This window comes from Crinia signifera, chromosome 2 (assembly GCF_055691185.1).
Source record: "Crinia signifera chromosome 2, ASM5569118v1, whole genome shotgun sequence".
Taxonomy (NCBI): Eukaryota; Metazoa; Chordata; class Amphibia; order Anura; family Myobatrachidae; genus Crinia; species Crinia signifera.
Window position 1 is genome coordinate 366,477,057 of NC_139218.1, and position 20,010 is coordinate 366,497,066.

Genomic DNA, 20,010 nt, shown 5'->3' on the forward strand with positions numbered 1-20,010 from the left:
GCCATGCAGCTAAAAATTCTGTCTTGAAACTTAAGGCCCCCATACACTGTGCGATTTGGGCCCGATTTCACCCGATCCGGATGGATCGGGCAGTGATATCGGCCCAAATCGTATGTGCAGACATGCCATCCGACCCGATGCGCGGTCCCGTGCGCATCGGGTCAGGGTTGGGAGGTCGGACGGGCTGCACATAAGATTTGGTAAATCTTATGTGCAGCCTGGAGGCGGGCGGGGGACGCGGCAAATGGGGAGATGAGCGGGGCGGGCTAATGCAAGGGGAGGCGCACTGACCTGTGCGGTGATCGCCGCAAGCAGTGCCGGAGCGGTGAACGTGGTGATGGGTACCAGAGACCCTGTAGCGTGGGGGAAGCCGGACAGCAGCGGGCGCACATAGAAATGAATGGACAGTCAGTGATTTGCTGAGAGGTCTCTCAGTCAGAGAGCTCCCAGCCAATCACTGGCTCTCCATTCATTTCTGTGTGTTTTATTACTATGTGCGCCCGCTGCTGCCCGTTCCGGCTTCCCCTACACTACCCGGCAATCTGGTCCCCTCACACTCACAGTGCAGTAAGTAAACTCTCTGACTCTGTGCTTGCAGCCCGCGCCCCCCCCCCTCCCGGCTCCCTCTGACAGCAGCTCTCTGGGGACTGCATGTGATGAATCGCAAGCGATTCATCACATGCAAAATTTGGCACATCAAGTGCCAAATTGTGTGTGACCCTCCCCGGGGAGTTGCCAGTAGATTAGGTCCGACTTGTCCTTCGGACAAGTCGGCCTAATGTATGGGGGCCTTTAAAGTTCGTATCCAAATGGCTGCGGTAATTTACTGCAGGTAATGGATATGGCCGGAGCTAGCCATTTAGCCACATTATACAGCACTTATCAGGAATTATGCATAATCTGTGATAAGCAGCCGCTGGAGACCTGTTGTTGCATAACAGCACAAGGGCCTGAGAATTTATTCTGGATATCATGTCTTATCGCTGGAAAATGGGTCCTTTACCGCACAATGAAAACAGACTATAATTAAATAGCCCGATACACTATCAGGTTTTTTGCTGTGTGGTAAATTAACGTTTGCAATTGGATACTAATCTAAGTTATAAAATAAGTGAACACCCGCCTGCTGGGCAGATACACACAGTAGGGCAGATGCATTAAGCTTGGTGAAGAGATAAAGGGGAAGTTGATAACGCACCAGCCCAATCAGCTATGTTTGAAAAATTACAGTTGGGAGTTGATTGGCTGGTGCGTTAACACTTTTCACTTTTTTCTTTATTTTATCTCGACTTTATCTCTTCACCAGGCTTAATACATCTGCCCCAGTGTATTACCTGCTAATCATGGAAGGGGGCTATTCTAGCACTGAAATTGTTGTGTCGTTTGATCCCTACAGCTACCAGAAAAAGCACTGTTCCAGATTAAACAACACAATTCAGCACAAATCCTGGTGTCTGAATGGCAGCTTGAAGAGGCTCAAGTGTTCTGGGCTAAAAAGGAGCACAGTCTGGCTTTGGGGATACTCAGACATATGGTGGATAAATTGGAATCTAACAGCTTAGAGGTTTGTTACGACGATTTTATCCTTGTACGTTGTTCTTGAGATCATCTTTGTCTAATGTTTCCTCTGGACTGTAGCATTGTGATGCTGTTGAGATCCATCTAGATCCAGCTACTTAGGAAGACCATCATTCCTGTAATGAAGGCCGCATATTGGTCAACCCTTGGATGAAAAGCTACTGCATATTGCCCTACCAAAGAACCTGTTTTCCTATGATATGGGGCTTTGGCCAATGTTGGCTACTGTGTAGTTGAAAGACGCAACAACCTCTCTTGAGTGAAATTACTTTAGGGACTGAAATGGGCACTCCTGAGGGATCAGAGGCAGCTTGTCCTTTATATCTTACAAGCATTGTCCTGCATGGGAAACGCAGCTCTTTCAACCAAGTTAATGACCAAATATGGTGGTGGTGGGCACAGATTTGTGGATAATTTCTTGTTGGTAGACAGGATAATCCACACTGCCTGTGCGTGGTTGGCCTAAAGGACTAGAAATGGGAAACTACACAAGCTGTTCCTAAAAATAAATTCAGATTAAGTGTACATCAACCATAAGAGCTCTTTCACTCCTTAAGTGTCAGAAAGTATGTGGGCCTGTTATTGGGAGAAGTACAGACCAAGAAGAATCCAGTTGTAGACTTAGCCCTTAACACACTGTTGTAGGGTTGCCCTACATATAGATATTTTCTAATTGCTACCTTAAAAAATAATCTGTAGAGTATGAGAAAGATAATTAACGGTAGTGCTGGGTGTGCGTAGGACTGTTATCCTAGATCAGGGAAAGTCAACAGGCGGCCACTCCAGGCCTTCACTCGCAACCTTCTGTTTTGGTGTCCTATTAGTTATAGTTTGTAATGTTTGTTTAAAAGGCCTGTTGATACAGTATGTAAAGGTGGCCATACATCTACAGATCAATTGTCAGATTGGGCTGGTTGGAAAAAAAAACCTGGAAATGGATGAATGACAGTTTTTGGCAGATTTCCAGCAATTCAAAGCAAATGGTCAACTGTCATTTGCTCTCATCCATTACCAGGATGTTGTTCCAACCAGCCCAATCTGACAATCGATCTGTAGATGTATGGCCAGCTTTATTATAGATATTTGCCTCATTCGATGATTAATTGTATTCATTTAACTTATTAATGTGATTATGAGTAATGTTAGGCCCTTTAGAAGGTTTAACGGCTGATCCATGTGGCCTCCATAGTGTATCAGATTGGCGATCGCTGCCATGTATCATCCAGAGACATTGCCGCTGTGGCCTGGGAGGAAATTGCAGAGGTCACATTATTGCACCTTGGATTCTTCAGTCCGTGGTTTGGTACTGAGAACCCTTAGCATCAGATATAAATGTGTAGGTTCTATGCTGACATCAATGGCTGGTAGATCTTGTCTCCACCCTGTCCATGGTCTGTAACTAACCTCTGCTATTCTCCATGTCCGCCAACCATGCATATCCCCCTGGAGAGTGTGAGCAGAAGTAACCACTAACTGTTGCCTCATCGCTGCCTGTGGGACGATGGTGGATCACTAAATGAATAGATCTAGATTTACTAGATAGACCCAGGAGAACGGAATACCTAAAGCAATGCATAGCTAATTGAATTTGCCCCATGTACGATCCTCTAGTGTCCGTGCCTGTGCCACTCAGTGATCTACATAAATATAGCCTTAACATTTGTCCTATTTTATTTAAGCCCCAAAAATTTGGCTAAACTTTAAGTGATAAATTGACTAAAACTTCTCAAAATGACAAGAGGTAAAGTTGCCCATAGCAACAAATCAGATTCAGTCTGACATTTCTCTATTGCATCCTAGAAAATGATGGACATTTAAGCGCCTGCGTTATCTTTTTCTTCATGTAACGCTTCGCATCATAAGTCAGTTAAACATAATAGATTTGCATTTGAATGTTTACTGTTTTTGCTGTATTTACTTATTTTGCCATTTTATCTGACCTGAAGTCTATTGTGTATTTTCATGTCAAGGTTGAGAGTAATCCCAACCTTCAGCTGATTTACGTTGAGTGCTTGAGGTTATGCGGGAATTGGCTTGCTGAGACCTGTCTGGAGAGCCCTACCATCATTATGAAGAACTATCTAGAGAAGGTAACATACCGTAGTACATCACACTAGCCGAAAACTGCTCACCGGCTCTAGGAGACATACAGTAGAACCCAACGTGACATGCCACAGGTTGCTGGCCTCTAGTATAACAATGGGAAGCTATTGTCCTAGCCACAGATATGGGCCTATTTATTAAGCCTGGGTAATAATGTGGGGTGTTAATTGCCGTGTATCCCAGAGATGGAAAATTTAGACTCATCATAGTTTCTGAAAGAAATGCCCCTGCTGACACCGGTTGGCAAGTGGCATTTGCCAGGCCGGAGCAGGAAGACTCTGCATGTGCTTCAGTTAATTGGTCTGTGCAAATGAGCGCATTGGAACCTGAAGCATTATTTGGTCTTCCATTTCAATATTTGTAAAAATAGCTGAATAAATGGTACAACTAATAAAGCATTTCTGCTAATACTCACCACAGCTTCCGCCATCCTGAGATAGTTGTAGGTGGTACTTGTTGTGCTTCTGTCCAGTGATGGCTGATGATACTGATCCTGGGCCAATGGTCTTTTCATCACTTAATAAATATGCCCCTTATTTCCCACTAAAGGTGCCCATACACGCACCTATACCGGCATGCGTTCTGGGCTAAAATAGCATTGCATCGCATGCCTTGTGCATGCGCTGTACATGCGATGCGTTGCGATGAAAGGCAAGTACAAAAAGTATGTGCAGCACATACTTTTTGTACTGTGCGATGAGATGCCGCGGGAGCTCGCACCTCAAAGCACAGATCGCACCGCCGGGATCGGTGGGTGTATGGACACCTTAATGTATAAACTAATTGTAATATTTGTTTTGGGAGGAAAATATTAGTAAAATGGACCCAAACATTATGTAAAACAAGGTTACGAAAATGAACCTTTGCAAGAAATCCATTTTCTTTCCTTTTTACTATGGGAGCAATTAAACACTGAGCGGTATACTTCGTCAACAATATGCACGATACCGGTATCCGTAACGATATATCGTTCATAGGGGCAGATGTATGAAGCAGTGATAAGGGAGCAGGAGTGAGCCAGAAGTTGCCCATGGTAACCAATCAGTACTGCAGTAACATCTGTAATTTGCATACTATAAAATTATTCAGAGCAGCTGTTGGTTGCCATGGGCAACTTCTCCACTGGCTCACTTCTCTCTTATCGCTGTTTCATACATCTGCCCCATAGCATCTAATGTATATGCTCAATATTATTAAAGGTGCGCGCTCCCACGCATTGTTAACAATGTCCTCTGTATGTGCAGCTTAATGTTGACTATGGGCGGTATTCAATCCCGGACGCTTTATCTGCCAGGAGAAATAGCGTCCATCGCCTATTCAATGCTGCCGTTACCGACAGCAGTGAATGCAGATTCTTGAAAAACAGAACTGACTTTAAAACAAGTCGGATCTATTTTGTCGGAAAGGCCACGTATTGTAGAATTCACATCTGTTTTTCAACAATCCGCCGTCGTTTTCGGCAATTTGCGGACTTTTCAACACTCGACAGACGGTACATTGCATAACGACTGTCATGTTCCTGTTGGAAGGAATGAAAAACTGCCGGGATTCCTACTTTCGGGACGTCCTATCAATGACATATACATAGCATACATGTACATAGCAGGGGGCGGGTGACGTCACTGAACGGTATCTCCCTATATTGTTCATCCTGCGGCAAATCACCCAGTTTGTATCCAGCATAATGGAGACACATCCCTACATAGATTCAATTTTGTTTTATGATTGTTATTCTAAAGGGCAAGCATGTCTAAACTGTGGCCCTCCAGCTGTTGTGAAACTACACATCCCAGCATGCCTTGCCATCGTTTTAGCATTCCCCAATAGCAAAATTGTGGCAAGGCATGATGGGACTTGTAGTTTCCCAACAGCTGGAGGGCCATAGTTTGGACATGCCTGATATAGGGTATGGATGGAAAGGTCTATAGTGTCTGAGTCAACATTTCCAAAAGGTTGACACGTGAAAAGGTTGACGTGAATTTTTTCAACTGTTTTTATTATGTCAATGTCAACATTTACCCCCAGTTATTGTAGAGCGCAATACTGTTCCCAATCAGAGTCCACGTGGATGTTAAAGTATGAAAAATGTAAAAAAAAAAAAAAGTGAAAAACTTGACCCTTCAATGTGTTGTCCTGGATACTGTAGACCAGGTCTAGCCAACCTATGTCTCTCCAGCTGCACACCCCAGCATGCCCTGCCACAGTTTTAGCATTCCCTAACAGCAATACTGTGTCAGTGCATGCTGGGATGTGTAGTTTCACAACAGCTGGAGAGCCGCGGATTGGCGAGGCCTGCTTTAGACCTAGCTACCGGATACCCTTATATTTGCCCTGATGGAGCTATTTATGTTCCTGTGTTCCTCAGGCAGTGGATGTGGCAGAGAGTTACAGCAGTGGCAGCTGTGACCGGCTGCAGGATGGCAGGATGAAGGCTTTCCTGTCGCTGGCGCGTTTCTCTGATGCCCAGTATCAGAGAATTGATAACTACATGAAGTCCTCGGAGTTTGAAAACAAGCAGGCCTTGTTGGCGAAGGCTAAACAGGAGGTGGCATTAATAAGACAACACAAGGTTCAGACCAATAGGTAGATCATTTATCGTTCTCCCGTGTATTAAGTGTTTAGTGTATGATCTGGATCTGTTTTTCAATTGATTTAATTTCTTAGTACATGTTGAGTCTCCCATATCCCAAATACTTGAGGCCAGAACTTTTTTAAATATCAGATTTTTTCGTAGTTTAGAGTAATTGCATTATTTAATAAGACTAAGGTCGACAAGGAAAAGATTGACACATAAAAAGGTAAACATGAGTTTTCAATGGATTTTGGGTGTGAATGTCGATACCGGATCACGTGGATCCCCAGTTGGTGTACCGCCTCCTCTCGCTTCCCTCACCGTGCTTTGGCCCTGGCGACTCGCTCTGTTACCGCTGTGATCCGCACTTTACTTTTCCCTCTCTAATGGACAAAACCATGTGCACTGCAGGTGGGGCAGATGTAACATGTGCAGAGAGAGTTAGATTTGGGTGTTATTTTGTTTCTGTGCAGAGTAAATACTGACTGCTTTACTTTTACACTGCAATATAGATATCAGTTTGACGCATAAAAACCCCACCCAAATCTAACTCTCTCTGCACATGTTACATCTGCCCCACCTGCAGTGCATATGGTTTTATCCAGAGAGAATTTGCTTTTGCAAGTCAACCAGAATCAGGCCCATAGTCTTTAGATTGATACTGTATGGCAGTGGTTCCCAACCCTGGTCCTCAAGTACCCCCAACAGTGCATGTTTTCCAGGTCTCCACACAGAATCACAAGTGACATAATAAGCTCCACCTGTGGATCTTTTAAAATGTGTCTGAATAATGAGTGCACCTGCTGGGTGACCTGCAAAACGTGCACTGTTGGGGGTACTTGAGGACCAGGGTTGGGAACCACTTCTGTATGGTGAACTTGGTCAAAAGGTCTACTGTGCTTATGGTTGACACGGCAACTGGCCGACACACTTTTTTTGTTTATTTTTTTCTTTCAACTTTTTGCTTCATTTACCATCCATATGGACAACAATTGTGAAATGCAACCTGTGTCCTACGTAGAGAGCTACATGAGCGTTTTGACTATCTACATTGGCAGTGGTCACTGACTGGACACATGTTTGCAAAAAAAAAAAAAAAAAAGGGTAACCGCCTTTTAACCCTGTTGACATTTTGTACAAGTCGACCTTTTGATCCTGCCAACCTTATGGGATGTTGACCATGTGGGATTGGCCTATTGACTATTTTCTGTAGATCTGTTATTCCATCCCCATCGCGGAGGGTCTCCAGTACTCCTTGCAGATCATCTTCTAAATTCCTGCTCTTCAGTCTTCCCTCAGTACACGTGTCTCCACCCACTGATGACATGTATGGCAGCTCTTCAGTCTTCCCTCAGTACACATGTCTCCACCCACTGATGGCATGTATGGCAGCTCTTCAGCCTTCCCTCAGTACACATGTCTCCACCCACTGATGGCATGTATGGCAGCTCTTCAGTCTTCCCTCAGTACACGTGTCTCCAGACTCCACCCACTGATGGCATGTATGGCAGCTCTTCATTCTTCCCTCAGTACACGTGTCTCCACCCACTGATGGCATGTATGGCAGCTCTTCATTCTTCCCTCAGTACACGTGTCTCCACCCACTGATGACATGTATGGCAGCTCTTCATTCTTCCCTCAGTACACGTGTCTCCACCCACTGATGGCATGTATGGCAGCTCTTCAGTCTTCCCTCAGTACACATGTCTCCACCCACTGATGACATGTATGGCAGCTCTTCAGTCTTCCCTCAGTACACATGTCTCCACCCACTGATGACATGTATGGCAGCTCTTCAGTCTTCCCTCAGTACACATGTCTCCACCCACTGATGGCATGTATGGCAGCTCTTCAGTCTTCCCTCAGTACACATGTCTCCACCCACTGATGGCATGTATGGCAGCTCTTCAGTCTTCCCTCAGTACACATGTCTCCACCCACTGATGACATGTATGGCAGCTCTTCAGTCTTCCCTCAGTACACATGTCTCCACCCACTGATGACATGTATGGCAGCTCTTCAGTCTTCCCTCAGTACACATGTCTCCACCCACTGATGGCATGTATGGCAGCTCTTCAGTCTTCCCTCAGTACACATGTCTCCACCCACTGATGGCATGTATGGCAGCTCTTCAGTCTTCCCTCAGTACACGTGTCTCCAGACTCCACCCACTGATGGCATGTATGGCAGCTCTTCATTCTTCCCTCAGTACACGTGTCTCCACCCACTGATGGCATGTATGGCAGCTCTTCAGTCTTCCCTCAGTACACATGTCTCCACCCACTGATGACATGTATGGCAGCTCTTCAGTCTTCCCTCAGTACACATGTCTCCACCCACTGATGACATGTATGGCAGCTCTTCAGTCTTCCCTCAGTACACATGTCTCCACCCACTGATGGCATGTATGGCAGCTCTTCAGTCTTCCCTCAGTACACATGTCTCCACCCACTGATGGCATGTATGGCAGCTCTTCAGTCTTCCCTCAGTACACATGTCTCCACCCACTGATGACATGTATGGCAGCTCTTCAGTCTTCCCTCAGTACACATGTCTCCACCCACTGATGACATGTATGGCAGCTCTTCAGTCTTCCCTCAGTACACATGTCTCCACCCACTGATGGCATGTATGGCAGCTCTTCAGTCTTCCCTCAGTACACATGTCTCCACCCACTGATGACATGTATGGCAGCTCTTCAGTCTTCCCTCAGTACATGTCTCCACCCACTGATGGCATGTATGGCAGCTCTTCAGCCTTCCCTCAGTACACATGTCTCCACCCACTGATGGCATGTATGGCAGCTCTTCAGTCTTCCCTCAGTACATGTGTCTCCAGACTCCACCCACTGATGGCATGTATGGCAGCTCTTCAGTCTTCCCTCAGTACACGTGTCTCCACCCACTGATGGCATGTATGGCAGCTCTTCAGTCTTCCCTCAGTACACATGTCTCCACCCACTGATGGCATGTATGGCAGCTCTTCAGTCTTCCCTCAGTACACGTGTCTCCACCCACTGATGGCATGTATGGCAGCTCTTCAGTCTTCCCTCAGTACACATGTCTCCACCCACTGATGACATGTATGGCAGCTCTGCATGGCCTTGTGCTTCTCTACCATTTTATTGCTGTGACACTGGGCCACATGATACAATTGTTGCAACACATACAGTAGATACTTTAAATTGTTAATTTATATATAATTGAATTGGCCGCCACATATAAGCCACTGTGCACCTTACACCTGTGTTTTAGGGTTATCCTCTCTATTTTAATCAGTTCAGCAACCCTTCCAGCCTGGGATCACCAGAGCAAAGGAAGGTTGTGTTCTACGTATATAGAGTGTGATACACTATGGTGACTGACCCTTCCGGGCTGTGACTACGTATGTACTGAGCATTGTGCTTATATGGTGACAGGTATACTATAAAGGTGCAGCGGGAACTGGAGCTGGACGAATGTGAAATCGCAGCTCTGAGGGAGGACAGGAAGCGCTTTCTATGCACCGCCATAGAGAACTACATCAGCTGCCTGGTCTCCGGAGAGGAGCATGACATGTGGGTCTTTCGGCTCTGCTCCCTATGGCTGGAAAATTCCGGGGTGTCTGAAGTGAACAGCGCTATGAAGGTTTGTCGCATGTTCTCTATGTTGTCAGGGTCTGATGTTGTTGCTCTGCTTTTTTGACTGTTCTTCTGTATTGTTTTTTTTTTTTTTTTATATTTTTAATTCCCTTGCATGTGTGGGAACATTTAATTAATTTCAGTTAACTTTGTCTTGCTGCTGGATTGAAGTAGGGATAGATGGATGAGAGGAATGCTAGATAGGATGTTGCAAAAGTCACGGCAGGAGATGATTAGAGTGGGTGTGTGGATAAGGGATCCCGTAGCATCTGGGGCAACAATTCTGGGGCACCATGATGGGAAAAGAGACATTGTTCATCAGAAATAAAGTAGAGGATGGGGTCCCCAGGTTGCCAGTGATGGTGAGAGAGCACTGAGTGGAGGAGATGATTCCAGGGAATATGATGATCCGTGATCTGAACCTGTTGGGCTTTAAGTAGCATTGGCACATTTGTGCATAGCAGAGACAGGTGGTTACAAAAAGTGTGTCCAGAATTGGATGGCCAGAGGAGGAAAAAGAGACTTAGACATCAGCGTAGAGGTGACTGAATTAGTTCCCCAAGGGAAGAGAAAAGCATGAATGTTTCAACGGTCGAGGTACCAAAGAAACCCTTACATGAGTAGAAAATGACCCAGCAAAGAACCGTGTCTCAGAGACCAAGTGAGTCAAGAGTGATTGATTAAAAGCATTGGAAGCAGCAGCGAGATCCAGGAGGATGAGTGTGGAGAATCAGAAGACTTTGCTGTAAGTAGATCACTGATCATCTTCTCTACAGAATGTAAGATGAATTGGTAGATTGAAAACAAAGCATCCGTAATGGGGTGAGAGGAGAGAATGTGACATGGGTGATTGGCACAAGTCTGTCACATTGTGTGAAGGGTTGGAGAGATGCAGGGCAAAGCTGAGAGAGGTACTGATGTAAGTAGATGGTATCTTTAGGATTGGAAGAATGGAAATGTTCCAGTAGAGACAGGTTTTGCTGATGACCTATTAGATATGGAAATGCAGTGGGGGAGAAGGAGGGAATGGGGTGGAGACACTTCTCAGTATCCCCTTATAATAATTTGTAAGGTATGGTTATTTCTTTCCATATGTTCCACATGTAGAAGGATTCACAGAAGATTCCCTCCCACAAGTTCCTCCCGCTAATGTACCAGCTGGCTGCCCGCATGGGGACCAAGAAGATGGGCAGAGAGGATTTCCATGAAGTGCTCAATAATGTAACTATATACAGCCCAGATCTGCTTATAACGAGTTCACTAGATCACAGGTTCTCAAAGTCAATCCCCAGGACCCCACGCAGCGCATGTTTTCCAGGTCTCCTCACAGAATCACAAGTGAAATAATTAGCCCCACCTTTGGGTATTGTAAAATGGGTCAATGAGTAATGAATGCAGCTGTGCACCTGCCGGGTGACCTGGAAATCGTGAACTGTGTGGGGTCCTCAGGACCGAGATTGAGAACCCCTGCTCTAGATTTAATTTGTTATTACCATTTTAAATGGTCAATGGTCACATGCTATTATTCTATCAATCTAATGAAATAAGGATTTCATAGTAAAAGATTACTATCACGTTCATTGTCTGCTGATCCACTGTCAGTCCCTCCATTGGTTACCTGATTACATGTGTTATAGCATATTCAATATAAATCATTTTTACACCAACATACATCACTTCGCTTATCTTATAATGGGGCAGATTCTAATCCATTCGTTCCCCGGCATGTTCCAACCAGTGACCGATGGTTCTGCCGTGCGCATGTGCAAATTCTCATATGCGCATGTGCTTGGCTTCTGGGTGGGTGCCTTCGCCTTCCCTCGCACTGTGTGGGCGGTGGAAAACGGCCAGCATTTCATGGGCGTCCCCAGGTAAATGTGGCCGTGATGGAGTGTGCTGGGGGCAGACGGCTGACCTCATATGACATTAGCCGCCTGCCCTGTCTTAGTCCCGGCACACGCAAATACAAGTCAGTCTCCACTGATTTAGTCCAGTAGAAATCCTTTGATGGTTGGCGACCATCGAATAAGATCTCCTGCTGTGGGACATGCGAGGGGATGTGTTTTTATACTCTCTCACATGATTGCAAGGGGATGCGGCGGAGGGGAGTGTATTTGGCAGATGGCCTCTCTGGGACTCGGTAAGCTGTGAGCTTCGCAGCTCACCCAGTCAACGACAATAAGGGCCAATATCTCCCATCCCGACCTCTTTGCTCTTCACAAGACCTATATGTCTCATCCACACTCCTAGTCATTGTTATACTACTCAATATTCCTATTCACGTTTTCTGGTCTTAGATTGGGCTGCAGCTGCCCTCCCATGCACGATAAGAGTCTCCTCCAGTCTCCAAACCTTCAAGTGTTCCTTGAAAACTCTTCTTTTCAGGCTTCTCATATTCCAGAACTGCCCACATTAACTTCCCAATCCAATTCAATCCCCACTGTACAGTCCAAACATATCCTTACTTACCTTCTTACTGAGGGGTGAATTTATGAAGCTTGGAGAAGTGTTATTTATCCCCATAAAGAACGTTATGAGCAAGGTGATAATGGTTCAGCCAATCAGCTCTTACCTGTCAATTTACATATTGTAGCTGATTGGCTGAACCATTATTACCTTGCTCATAACGTTCTTTATGGGGATAGATAACACTTCTCCAAGCTTCATAAATTCACCCCTCAGTTTCCCCATCTTCCTGACCTCAAGCGAACATTGCTTGGTGAACATATCCTACAGCCCACCAAGAACCTTTGGATCTACTTACTGTATGTGAAATTGTGGTCTCATTTGCTAAACTGATGCAATTCTATGCAATGACTGTCTTTGCACATTGTGGGCACTAACATTAGAAGTTTTTCCTATGCCTCTCTGCAATGTAACGGCACATCACATTCATCAAACAAAATTGCACCGCACAGACTTTTTGCATTTCAATTGATCTGTACAAAAACAACCACAGCTGTGCAATAAACAGATGTGTTATTGCTGCAGTCGCGCCAAATGGTCCCATGTCTTTTTTTGTTGAAAATGCTGCAACTAGGACACACGTGGGGACTTCGCTGATTAATGTAATATGACACTTGTATATCTGTGTAAGACTGAGTCTCTGAATCTGTACAAAAAGTGCTACAATGTAGCATCCACAGCTTTTTCCAATACAAGTTTTGTTCTGCTCTGTATACACTCAGTCACACACACACAATACACAAGTATTCATAAATGAATCAGCACAGTCTCCCGGTGTGTCCTAGTTGCATTTCTTTTGCCACAAAGACACATTTTAGGCAAAAGAGACACCCAACGCCAGTGGAGTTGCACAAGACCTCGTGGCTTACCCTGGCTTATGTGGCTAAATGAACCACAGAATTGGATAGCCACGCGTGGTCAGCGTATTGCATCTTCTCCATATTTCCATTTATCTTTAAAATAAAGTAGAAAGACTTGTTGGTATAGTGTTGGTCTATGAAGTCCAGTCATTGTAGCCCAGTTAAGCAGCCCTATGTCTCTATTCCCTGGCAGCTGATCAGCCGGACCTCTTTGGATCACCCTTACCACACGATCTTCATTATCCTGGCTCTGGCAAACGCCAACAAAGATGACCTTTTGATGAAGACAGAACCTGTAAAAAGAGGCAGCCGTCTCACCAAGAACGCCCCAAAGAAGATGTCCCAAATTGACGAGGTTGTATATTATTGCCCAATTTACAGAACTTGCACACGGAGACTGAAATTGCCCTGTGGCAACTAAATCGTAACTTTGGATCTTCTATTAATGTCTGGCGCAGTTTCCTTAACCACATTATGTGGGTGTGAGATACATAAACAGGATGAATTGTTTATTGGCGTTCACTGAACTACACTTATTGTGCTTCACTTGTATCATGCCAATCATGATGAAAACAGCCGTATAACAATACTGTTCTCTTTCAAAAACAAAAAGTTAAATAGTACGCGCTTCCCACAAAGAATGCGATGAGTGTTCTCTGTAATTTTATAAATTACTCCTAGTTATTAAGCGGGAGATGTATCAAGTCTTGAAGAGAGATGAAGTGGATAAGCAACCAATCAGCCTCTACAGTAGCTGTAATTTATCTAGCACAGCCCATGAAATGACAGAAGCTGATTGGGTGCTTGGGGCCAATTCTGCATTTTTTGGAGCTGAGGTACTGTATTGTAAATTTTCTTTTCTTTTTTTGTATTTATGTATTGTCAGGCACTGCGGAACCCTTGTGGCATCATATAAATAAACAATAATAATAATGTATCAAGCAGTGAAAAAAATTGGAAACGTACATTCTATGACATTATAGGTAGATGCTGATTGGTTTCTATGGGCAGTTTTTCCACTGATCAACTTTTTCAATAATTTCACTGCTTCGTACATCAGCCCTTGTATCTCACTCTAAGCCTTGATATCCCCCTCCCCCCTCAAATTTTTGTTCCATCGCTATTGAGTTGATGTGTGATTTCTGTCTCCACCATTTATTCCTCACAATACCATTTCACATCCTCTGGTGTGGGTGGAGTCAAAATTCTAGTGTTACTCAAATCATGTATAGATGGATAGTGAATGAAGCATACTGGAAGCTGTTATCAGCTGTTCCCACCACAGTCCACCATGAGTGCTCATCTAAGAACAAGAAAGTTGTTCGGTCCGGGTGTTATCATTTCCCTATACAGAAATCCACCATAAAATACTTTTAAATTGAATGCCTAATTACAAATAGTAAAAAAAACTAGGTGCCAAGACATTGCAGTACACACTGAGCGATATAGTGTACAACCACACCCTAAATCATTCACATTCTTGGCCACACCCAAGAGCACTTTAAAGATATCTGTAGATCTGTCTGGAATGCAGGCAGATAATAGTGTGTGCGCAATTGTCCTGGCACACTGGCCAATGCGCAAGATGTGTTAGTCTACCATGGGAACAGGCAACATATCACCTAGTGTGTACCCAGCATGCAATGGGAGCAGCTACCACTGACCGAAAAAGTACCAGTGCCACAATTAAAATAGCAGCGCTTGCGCCGTCACCTTATTAGATTAGTTAATAAAGGTTTGCGTAACAATGATCAGATTAATGGATAAAAAAATATATAATTATTATTTTTAATAAAACTGTGTTGGTGAAACACTCATTGGTGTATGCTGTAACGTTAAATGAAACATAGAATGCGCCGGCAGATAACAACCACTTGGCCGATCTAGTCTGCCCCTTTTTTAAACGTGTTCCCTCAAACCATATTTGATCCTTATTTCTCTGTAAGGATATCAATATTCCTATCCCAAGCATGTATAAATTGCTCTACTGTGTTTGCCTCTACAACCTCTGATAGGAGGCTATTCCACTTATCTACTACTCTTTCTGTGAAGTAATTCTTCCTCACATTTCCCCTGAATCTTCCTCCCTCTAGTTTCAGTGCATGTCCTTGTGTTCTGCTGCTCCTCTTCCTGTAAAAAGGATCAAATGACTTTCTCACCAATGCACATATGAGTAGAGATATTGCTAGGATTCTCTCCCATTAGGAGAATAACCTAGTTGTTTCCTGCGTTATCCTGCAGGACCGCATGGAAGCTGCGTGCAGCATAGTGAACACGATACGGAAACACAGGACTCGCATGGTGCGGGATGTGGAGAGGCTCTGTGACGCCTACATAATACTAGCCAACCTGGACGCCACCCAGTGGAAAAGTCAGCGCAGTAAGTACAGCCGCACATTTGGGATATGTGTGCTGAATGCCAGTGCGTACTGACCACAGAGCCCTTCATCAGATATAGATATGCGTAGAGGTATACATCTGTCCTGCAGGGCAGCAGTTGTGACCCGGATGTTCCGTAGCTTTCTTGTACATTGGAACGATAGCTGGCTAATGCAGTAGGGATGGCCATCGACCATCGATGGGGGAGAACCAGATGGTTTCCCTACATCGATGGCATAGTAGAAACAATGTTTCTTTTTTTTTTTTTTCTTATTCTTCTTCAAGCTGCGGGACACGGAGCATAGCTCTGCCCCCCGACACCTGAAAGCCCCGCCCCCACATTTTGATTGGTCCTCGGGCCATTCAGTCAAAGATAATGGATAATTATCGATAGTTAAAACTATCAGACTATAGATGGCTGGGTGCAGAATTGCCATCGATGGCAACCATCGATGTCGACTGCACCGATGACCATCCCTATAATATCGGCAACACTTCCTGTATTCAGCACAAACCACCTAGACAGAGACTGGATGCAGTAAAGAAGATACTGTTGTCAGTAATGGTCCTGTGTGCTAATATTTATATTTCCTGTACTACAGAAGCCGTACCTATCCCAACCGATCAGCCCATCACTAAGCTGAACAATTTACAAGATGTTGTTATTCCGACCATGGAACTAAAGGTATTACTGTATGTCTTATCAGTGTCACTGAAAGTTTTAGCCTTCAGCGCACATGTGTGTATGTCCAAACTTGGCCGGGTCTGTCTATCCTCAATATTGGTCATTTTGGGGGCAGCGACATTGGAGACGCACGGTTCATGCATACTGGGAAGGGAAGCCTGTTTTTGACAGATCTCTGTCAGTGGGCCTAATACTGATTATTGCAGTGGCAGAGGCTTCCGCTTGCAGATGCACACCTACATTAACAACTAAATCCACAGCCCCCATATCGTCAAGACTTCTGTACCATTATAATGAAAGTCTCCATTGAAAAACAGCTGCAATGTCTATGTTGTATTTCACATTTAAACTTGAAGAAAGGAGACACTTTGGCTTATCTGTTACTGTGAGATAAGCATGTGAATTATTTTATACTCGCTGTATGTTCTCTTCCCGCTTATAAATAAAGTTTCCACTTTAAAATGTTTGCATACTTATATATCAGTCTGGCCACTAGGGGCAGTGTTGTATTATAGTGTATGACCTAGTGATGGCCGTGCTCTGTCTCTCTTTATTGTGAGGTTCCACAGAAGGAGGACGTGCTATAACATGATGTGAAATGTAACCCAACATTGATTGGGTTGTTGACGGCTTCATATTATTTCCCCAGGCAAGTGTGTGTATTAATGAAATGACAGCTGTATTCCTCCTGCATTGCTTTTGTTTCATTGCTCAGGTTGATCCCAGCGGGAAGTATGAAAACTTGGTGACCGTTAAATCTTTCAGTCATGAGTTCCGCTTGGCTGGAGGCGTGAATCTTCCAAAAATAATTGACTGTATGGGTTCAGACGGGAAAGAGAGACGACAGCTTGTCAAGGTATTGGCCGTTTTCCTGCTGAGCCTTCATATAACTGTATGTATTGTAATTGTCTTTGGGGTCTGCCTGAATAAAGCAACAACCTTACATTTAGGCCAGTATTCAATGAGATTTTTCACGATGTGCAGCGAATCCTGTTTAGGATTCGCTGCACATTCGCAGGGAACCTGTTTAGCATTCGCTGCCAGCTCTCCCTCCCCCCCCCCCCCCCCCATTCAACGCGTCAGGGGCTCGCTGCCCCTGACGGCAAATTTTAACCCCCCCGGGGAATGCCGCAGAGAACGGCGGACGCCCGAAGGCAGGGAGATTTCAGTGAACATTGAATAGGGTGAATCAGATTTTCAGTGAAAAGATCCTCTCCTCTGGTGAGTGCCGGCGATAGGGACTGGGCCACGCGTGCGTCTCACGTGCACCCCAGTATCACAGCTTCTGGGCAGTGTCTCCGATTCAGGGGAGGGGTCGGGGCAGCGAGGGGACCTGGGGTAAGCTCCTCTCCCCCCCCCCCCCTCAACTTTAGAGTGTGTTTTCAGCCCCCCTAAACATTTTGGGGCATTGCCTAATCGTGGGGGGGTGATCACGCCTCTCGCGATTAGGCCACACCCCCAACATTTTACCGGGGCCCGGCATACCTCTCGGCAGCCCTGCCTATTTCTATAATCACTATAAAACCTAGCTGTTGAGACCACCATTAGCTTCTTACTGACTGACAGTGGTCCCTGCAGCACACAGAGGACTTTAAACATGGCAGGGTCAGGGGAGAAGGGGGGAATGTAGGGAAGCCAGATAGGATTGTATAGCCGCAGCAGCTACGCATTGAAAAAAAAAAAAAAAGATAAGGGAAATCAAAGATTACTTTAAATGATAACTTTCATATCGAAACAACAGGAGAAACGTATAAACCTGTCATAGCAAGAAGAGCATGTGATGGCGCGGCAGTCTCGCTGTCCTAGGCTGATATTAACATACTGCTGACAAAACATACGCAAAGACTGACAGGGAAGTCTATCTAGAGATTCTAGAATACTGACTCTGTGAAAGCTGTAATGACTTGTCAGCGCAAAATCCAATTGCCGAGTGCAGAGATTCGTCTCCCGGCCTCAGACGCAGAGAAGTGTGACACTGCAGAGTGATTTTGCTGCGCAGGGAGAACTGTGTGTCCCAGGTGAGGACATGCTGATGAATTAGCATATGTATTTCATAATGGCTTTCTCCATAGCGCTATCCCGGCCTCTGCAATGCCATAATCTTTGCTTGTATCCTTGTTTTAAAGGGCCGGGATGATTTGAGACAAGATGCTGTGATGCAACAGGTCTTCCAGATGTGTAACACATTATTACAGAGGAATAGCGAGACAAGGAGGAGAAAGCTGACTATTCGCAGATACAAGGTGACATCACTGCCTTATATGTGACATCACATGCACGGACTTTGCATATGTATATATCTGATGTTACCGTTTCCATCTCCTGTCAGGTGGTGCCCCTGTCTCAGCGGAGCGGTGTCCTGGAGTGGTGTTCAGGAACAGTTCCCATTGGTGAATACCTCTCCAATGCAGACAATTGCGCACACAGTCGTTACCGGCCTGGTGACTACAGTAGTTTCCAGTGCCAGAAGAGAATGATGGTTTGTATGCCGTGATTATTCTAAGCTTCCAAATGTCCCTTTTGTTCATACAGTGTTAGACGCTGCAGGGTCTCTTCAGGTTCCTTCTTGGTTTGCTGTCCAGCTGTAGATTAATTTACCCATATCAATTGTTGGGGGACAGCTGGTGATACTCACATGCCTACGTGATATTGACCAGGATCCGTAAATGTTAACCCATAACTGAGACTCGGCCTTTCAACACTTTTAATAGGAAAAATACAAAAATTAAGAAAATCTATATTTTCATATTATTCCCTTGAGGACAAAATGCTTAATTAAAACAATCATTTGTCTTATTGGATTTATTCTGCTATTGGCACCATGAGAAGGAAGAATGAGGCAGTACTCATAGCACTGTGATCCATGTTCCATAGAATTCCCAGTGCTGTTTATGGGGGATTTTGACGGTGACTCATTGAGATAGTGTTAAACCAGAAGTTTCACTGGAGAAACGCATCTGTAAACTGATTTTTGTCTGTTATTGAGATTGGCTGCTTACAGTACATTAGCAAAGAAGTTACTCTGGAAACTAAGCCACATTATGGGGGTATTCAATCTCGGGCCGCTATTTCCGACAGGGGAAACAGCGGACGCATCCTATTCAATGCTGCCATTTCCGACAACATTGAAGGCGGATTCCGACAAAACAGATCTAACTTTAAAACTAGTCAAATCTGTTTTGTCAGAGATGGCCGCGGATTGTCAAATTCACGGCTGTTTTTCATCAATTCACAGTCGTTTTTGACGGCACGCCCCCTTTTCGACACTCGACAGACGGAACATTGAATTTTGTCTGTCGTGTATCTGTTGAGCTGGGAGAAAACGGCCGACTGTTGGGACGTTCCAACAGTCGGAATCCCAGATTGAATACCGCCGTATAGCTTTTAAGCGTCAGAGCTTGAGTCTTTACGTTACATAGTGACGGCCTGTTTCAGTGATAGAAGTTCTATTCCTGAAAACTAGATGGTAAAGCGCTCCACAGAAGAGCATTAACATCATTACATCACAGTCTTCCTTCTAATAAAGTTCTGTGGGCCAGATGTACTTTATTAAGCTTTAAAAAGTGTTAAACAGCCAGCCAATCAGCTCCTATCTGTCATGTTACAGGCTAGGTTTGAAAAATGACAGGTAGGAGCTGGTTGTTTATCACTCTCCTCTTGATCGCTTTTTGAAGCTTGATACATCGGGCCCTGTGTGTCTTATCTAGGAATGACCATCGATGATTCAAAATCATTGATGGTTTATGGC

General features: G+C 44.8%; 1 protein-coding gene across 4 annotated transcripts in view; it reads left to right on the forward strand.

The window, feature by feature from the left end:
* ATM (ATM serine/threonine kinase) overlaps positions 1-20,010 on the forward strand; it is a 108,068-nt gene that overhangs the window by 79,053 nt on the left and 9,005 nt on the right. For all 4 annotated transcript variants that reach the window (XM_083169978.1, XM_083169976.1, XM_083169979.1 and 1 more), the window contains exons 47-57: positions 1,397-1,564; positions 3,549-3,668; positions 6,047-6,264; positions 9,672-9,879; positions 10,980-11,093; positions 13,392-13,553; positions 15,440-15,578; positions 16,180-16,262; positions 16,978-17,118; positions 18,389-18,505; positions 18,592-18,741. In XM_083169978.1, coding sequence (XP_083026104.1) covers positions 1,397-1,564; positions 3,549-3,668; positions 6,047-6,264; positions 9,672-9,879; positions 10,980-11,093; positions 13,392-13,553; positions 15,440-15,578; positions 16,180-16,262; positions 16,978-17,118; positions 18,389-18,505; positions 18,592-18,741 — 1,620 coding nt within the window. The remainder of the gene's footprint in view (positions 1-1,396; positions 1,565-3,548; positions 3,669-6,046; positions 6,265-9,671; positions 9,880-10,979; positions 11,094-13,391; positions 13,554-15,439; positions 15,579-16,179; positions 16,263-16,977; positions 17,119-18,388; positions 18,506-18,591; positions 18,742-20,010) is intronic.